General features: G+C 44.0%; 1 protein-coding gene across 1 annotated transcript; it reads right to left on the bottom strand.

Moving 5' to 3' along the window:
* Positions 1–2,159: 2,159 nt before the first annotated feature.
* Positions 2,160–3,782, bottom strand: LOC118729672 (jun dimerization protein 2-like). The gene has a single exon (XM_036457100.2). The coding sequence runs from the start codon at positions 3,780–3,782 to the stop codon at positions 3,147–3,149; it is 636 nt and encodes a 211-aa protein (XP_036312993.1). The 3' UTR covers positions 2,160–3,146.
* Positions 3,783–6,413: the final 2,631 nt, after the last annotated feature.

Genomic DNA, 6,413 nt, shown 5'->3' on the forward strand with positions numbered 1-6,413 from the left:
AATTATGTCCCAATGTTTTCTACGTAAAAGTCAATGATGATGGTTGGAGTAGTGAATACATAACATAGTGGGGGGTGTGCAGGAGGCAGCTGATCGATGATTCTCTCTCATCGATGTTTCTAACTCTCTATCCCTCTCTCTTCCTCGCTGTAAAAAATCAATAAAATATATTTTTAAAAAATAAATAAATAGAAAGGAAATGATGATGGTGACTAAGCTAAAAACTAGATCCAGGGCATGTTGTGCTGTCAGAGGCACTTGGTTCTGAAGAAGTAAACACACTGGACAGCTTAGTTGGTGATTATCCAGATGCCCTTTTTTTGAGTTGGTCCCAACTAGGAAGAATCCTCGGTGCTTATGCTGAAACTAGAGACCTGGTGCATAAAATTCATGCACTGGGGTGAGAGGTGTCCCTCAGCCCAGCCTGCACCTTCTCCAGTATTGGAACCCTCGGGAATGTAGGACTGCTGTCTCCTAACCACATGCCTGCCTGCCGTCTGATTGCCCCTAACTGCTTCTGCCTGCCAGCCTCATCACCCCCTAACATCTCCCCTGCCAGCCTGATTAACACCTAACTGCTCTATTGTTGGTCTGATTGCCCCCAACTGTTCTCCCTTGCTGGCCTGATTTAACCCCCAACTGTTCCCCCTGCCAGCCTGGTTGCCCCCAACTGCCCTCCCTGCTGGCCTAATGGCCACTTATTGCCCTCCTCTGCCAGCCTGATCTCTCCCCCAACTGCCCTTCCCTGCCAACCTGATAGCCCCTAACTGCCTCTGCCTGCCTGATCATCCCTAACTGCCCTCCCCTGCTGGCCTAATCTCATACCCAACTGCCCTTCTCTGTTGGCCAATTTGTTTCTGATTGGTTGGTTTCTATGCCAGTCAGCATTAAAAACTCTGCCTCTTGGGCAGCCATTGGCTCCTCACACTTCACCCAGATTTGGTTCTGATTGGTTGGTTTCATTGCCAGTCAGCATCTCTGGGCCTAACAACAGGGCCTGATCAGAAAGGTGGGGCTGATCAGCAGCCCCTGTGGAGGCCTGGGAGAAATGGAGGTGCAACTGCTGGCCAGATCCAGAGCAAAAGAGAGAGGCAAGTTGCTGATCAACAGTTGCCACAGAGGCTACAGATCAGACCCTGCTTGTCTCTCCAGGCCTCTCTCCGAGCTGATTTGCAGTCCTCTCAGCAGTCAGTGCTGGGTCACCCAGCCTGCAGCCATAGCAGTCAGTGCTGGGTCCCACAGCAACCCAGCCCTGACTGCAGGACTGATTTCCAGTTGGTTGAGCTTCTGATTGTGATGGACCCAGGTGTTTTTTTTTATATATATATTAGGATTTTCCAGTTTACTTAACTAAATGGGTGCATTACACTACAATTAATAATATTTCCTGATAGAATAAGGATTGAAACAATACAAATCAGGATTGCAAAATTACCTCCTCTTGGGCAGTGTTAAGATATACCTATTTCCTTCATTCAGATTCTCAAAAAATAACACCTAAAAAGACTTACTCATGATTAGCTTTCTAATATTAACCATGTTTATGGACCTCTTTCATTCCTAAAATTTTCTGTTGTGTTTTTTTTTTCCATCTATTTTAGAATATATAATCACCTCATTTATTTTTTCTTTTGTGGGTCAGGTTGAAAGTGAAGTCTTAAGTTCTTAGTTTTATCTTTACATCTTTTCATGATTATTCCAGATGCAAATCATAGTTATCCAAGAGTCTTTATTCCTCTACACCAGCAAACTATCAATGTACCTTAGTAATACGTATAAAATCTCTTTCAACTGGCTTAAGATTTATAAAGCTCCTTTCTTTTATAATCTACTAGAGGCCTAGTGCATGAAAGTAGGGGCCCCTCAGCCCAGCCTGATTCTTCTCACAATCCTGGACCCCTTAAGCCTAGCCTGAGATCAGGGCCTATTAGGACTTTCTTTCTCCTGGCTGCAGGCAGCTGGCCCCACCCCACTGCTGACACTGCATAGTGCTATCCCCCCTGCCACCAGTCGCCTCCCTCTGCAGGTGACAGGTGTGGGGTGTGATGGCTATTGCTGGCCAGCCTCACACCTGCCACAGTATCTCTGGACAGTGTCCTGGTCCTCTTTCTTTCTTTCTTCCTTTTTTTTTTTTTTTTTTTTTTTTTTTTTTTTTTTTTAGTAATGTTTACTGAGCAATACAGACTGAGTATTATGAAGGGTTTACCAGGATCAAAATCACTGCACTCCCTCCCCTGCTATTCCCAACACCCAGAGACTACAGTACTGAGAAGTTACATGCAATGACCATAATTGCTGAAATCTGTTCATAATAAACAAACCATAGCATATTTATACTGTATAACATCAAGTGATTGTAGAAATCCATTTATATATTGCTTGTATAAAATCTATTTTTGGAAAAAAATATATTTTTTAAAAAGTATAAAAAACATGTGCAGTTGAAAGCGCTGCCAGGACAGCCAGTCTGTAAACGTTCAGTATGTGCTTTGGAAGGACACCCGTGCCTGGTGCCCACAGCACCTCCAGCAGGGCCGGGGAGGGTGCGCCCTGGCGGCACTCTGGGCAGGACTGAGCTGGACCACAGTGGGTGGGTACGGCAGGGCCTGACACTGTGCCCTTCTCCAGCCTTGCATCAGGATCAGGGTCAGGGTCAGGGCTGGGGGCAGGCAGATTGCGGTTTCACTCTGAGTTCCATACTCAGCCTAATTTTGTTTGCAACTCATGGCTTTTCCTGGCTGCTCTAAGGTCCTTTGGGTGGATGCCCTGACAGAGAGGCCGGAGAAGTGCCCACAGCTGCCTGGTTGGGCATCTCTCTAGCCCAGAGCCTCTGTCCTGCCTCCTGCAAGTCTGACCCCAGGAAGAACAAGCCCCCTCAGGACTACTTTGATCTCAGTGCTTGGTCCCGGGTTTCATCAGCCTGGGTTGCTTCCTGGTGTGGCTGTTCCAAGTTGCACAAAAAAGCCGGGCTGATGCTGGCTGTGCTGAACCTCGCTGAATAGTTTTTCATGCAGCAAGGAAGAGCCCTCTGGCATCCTCCTCCTCCTCCTCCTCCTCCTCCTCCTCCTCCTCCTCCTCCTCCTCCTCCTCCTCCTCCTCCTCCTCCTCCTCCTCCTTCTTCTCCTCTTTCTCCTCCCAGCCCATGGTCACTTCTTCTCCAGCTGCTCCAGCAGTGGGTTGCCTTCTGAGTCGGGGGTCTTAATGGTCCTGGCGATGCAGGTTCTGACGATGCATCCGTTGAGCATCAAGATGAGCTGCTGCCGCTCCTGCTTCAGCTCCGCCATCTGGGTTTTCAGCTCCGCACTCATGAGCTCCAGCCACTCAGATTCCCGCTGCGGACACTCCTTCCGCTCCTTCTTCCCGCTCCGGCAATAGGCTGCGACCACTTTGTTCTTTTCCAGGAGCCCTCTCCTCCGCTCCTCTTCCTCCTCTAGCTCACTCTTCACAGGTTGGGGCCTCTTTCCCAGGTTCCCCTCCAGGAAGTGCAAAGGGGCAATCATGGCCCCAATGTTGTGGGTGTCAGCATATTTCAGCTCCTCCGCAGTGAGGACTGAGTGGGGAGTCCGGTCAGGGAGCCCTGGAAGAGAGCCTGGGACCTGGGCCAAGCTGCAGGTGCCATCCCCTCTCAGGAGCTGCCGTGGCACCAGCCCTGCCCTGCAGCATCCACCACTGCCAGCACCTCCTGTCACAGATGCCCAGCAGGCTGTAGCCTGGGTCTCCCGCAGGCTGTAGCCTGGGCCTCCCTCTTCCAGGCAATCAATTGTGGGCTCTGCCTGCCTCATCGCCCCTAACCACTCTCCTGCCTACCTGATCACCCCTAACCACTCTACCTGCCTGATCTCCCCTAATCACTTGCTAGGAGGCAGGGTCAGCCCAGAGAGGGGATATGGTGGTTCTGGTCTCTGGTCATTCTGATCATTATGCTAATATGGTCCTTGGGCTTTTATTATATAGGATTTCTTAATTTTCTCTTGATATATATTATTAACTCTTTCCTATTTCTATAAATTTCTCACACATTCAGTAGCTATATTTACCCTTAGATCTTCAATATATAGGCCCAGTGCACAAAATTCGTGCATGGGTAGGGTCCCTAGGCCTGGCCAGTGATCAGTGCCAACCAGGTTCCCCCGCCTCTCCTCTCCCTGCCTCCTCCTTCCCTTGATCCCTCAGCGCCTGCCACCACCACTGGTCACCTGCCATGTTCCACGCTGCCCCCTGGTGGTCAGTGCACATTATAGTGACTGATCAAACTTTCTCCAGAGAGGACACTTTGCATATTAGCTATATATATATAGGGCATTTTGAAATATCACTCTTTCTCTTATTCCTCAATATATGAATTTATTAGTGGCCATAAACTCCACTACCATACAATTGGGGTTTTTTTGTTTTATTTTTCCCAGTGATTGAATCAGATATCTCATGAATGTCAAGAGACTTTAAAAGTGTTTTCTATCAGGACTTGCATTTGTAACTTTTACAGTAAAAACAAGAGGTTTTTGTAAAAGATGATTTTTAAAACATATCAGTAGTTGAAAAAATACTCTTATTTTCAGCACATATAGTTCAATAACTATTTTACTAATAAAATAATAAAAAATACAGTTAAATATGTATACACAATGAAGCAGAGTGAGAAAGAGCCTAAATTCTCAGGAATTATGAATAATTATATTATGAATCTATGAGATCGAGTATTATGTAACTGAAAAATATTTTCAAATAATTTTATGTTATTTTAAAAGGGGCAAAACTGTAAATACAGCTTGTCTCAGTGTGTGAATATATATATATATATATATAAACACACACACACAAACATATGTATCAAAGAACTTCAGAAAGAAGAGTACTAAAGGGTTAAAAATGAATAGATCTAAGTAGTAAGATTTAGAGGTTTATAAACCATCTTTATCAGTTTATATGTTTCCAAATTTTCTACAGGCATATGCTATGCTAATAAGTAAAAAACAAACCTATCTTTAGAAACGGAAATATATATATATATATATATATATATATATATATATATATATATGGTAAAGAATAAAGATCTATCAGTCAGGCCTTCTCAATATCTGTTCTCATGTGGGAGATAGTAAATTTTAAAATACAGTACTACTATTTGCACAAGTAACTGTACCAGGGGTATATACTCTAGCCTCCCTCATTCCAAAGTCACTCCCTGGGAATGAACTAAACAATAAGGGAGATTCCTGAACTCTTACAAAGAGCCGGGTGCCATTTAGTGAGCTGAATGCTTCCCAGAAGCCCCAGATCAGGGCTATACGTGGGCCATCAACTCCACAGGCATCTGCTAAGTGGCCTCCCTCAGCACACTTCACACGCCCGGGAAACTTCTCCCACAGCAACCCGTTAGGCTCCGCTGTCTAGCCTCAGAGCAATCCTCCTGACTTCAGTAGCAAAGGTAAAGGAACAAAGAAAGCACCTTTCTATTTGTACTCAGTTGGTAATATAAGACTCAAAGAGCATAATCCAAACCACTTTACCCCTCATATATTGCCTTAATATACAGTTCACTGTTTTTTAATGGTAGTACTGATGCTAAAATCATAAAATCTCCAGGCTTTACGTTATACATCTGAGTCTCATAGTTTAAGTCCATAAGAATCACATGATGATATTGTTTAATGAGTTTCCTATATTTCACTCCGAGAAATTCTGATTTGGTGGTAGGACTCTATATTATAAGTAACATCTCAGGTATAACTGGGATTAAAGGGGCCCATGGAGCACATTTGGTGTGCTTGAAGAATAAGTTTCATTCCTGTAAAATGTTTTGACAACACAGTTAACAAATGCCATTTGCAAAGAAGACAGAAAGTAACAATCATTAGCAATTTTAAGTGTACATATATATCATTAAATATCTATCTCGCACCTCAAGGTGACTTCCATATCCTATTTCATGCTCACATCACTTCATTTTAAGAAAATAAATTGTAAAACAAGCCAAAGAGATAAAAAATAAACAAAAACCAAATCACCTAAGTAGATCAGGTCTACAAAGCCACCATTAATAACTTCAATAAAGCTCACATATTAAATGATTTTACAGAAGGTATCAAGGAGCTGAATTGTTTTGTAACATGTTCTAAAGTAAAGAAAAGTGACCCATTAGGCACAGTGATGAGGGCCCACCCTTACTTTCAAAAGATCATAAGGTCTTTTGAAAGTAAGGGTGGGCCCTCATCACTGTGCCTAATGGGTCACTTTTATTTCTTTTGAACTTGGGAGAAGATTTAAACTTTTAAGTACAAGAAAGTGGTTTAATATATATCTTTAATCTATTTAATATTTACACCAATAAAGTTATATATAAAACTAGAGGCCCAGTGCATAAAATTCGTGCACTCAGAGGGTTTCCCTCAACCTGGCCTGAGCCCTCC

Source organism: Pipistrellus kuhlii, unplaced genomic scaffold (genome assembly GCF_014108245.1).
Source record: "Pipistrellus kuhlii isolate mPipKuh1 unplaced genomic scaffold, mPipKuh1.p scaffold_m20_p_3, whole genome shotgun sequence".
NCBI classification, from domain to species: domain Eukaryota; kingdom Metazoa; phylum Chordata; class Mammalia; order Chiroptera; family Vespertilionidae; genus Pipistrellus; species Pipistrellus kuhlii.

Bases quoted from the DNA above. Each gene is read 5' to 3' on its own strand.
- LOC118729672 (XM_036457100.2), bottom strand. From the start codon at position 3,782: ATGAGGCAGGCAGAGCCCACAATTGATTGCCTGGAAGAGGGAGGCCCA.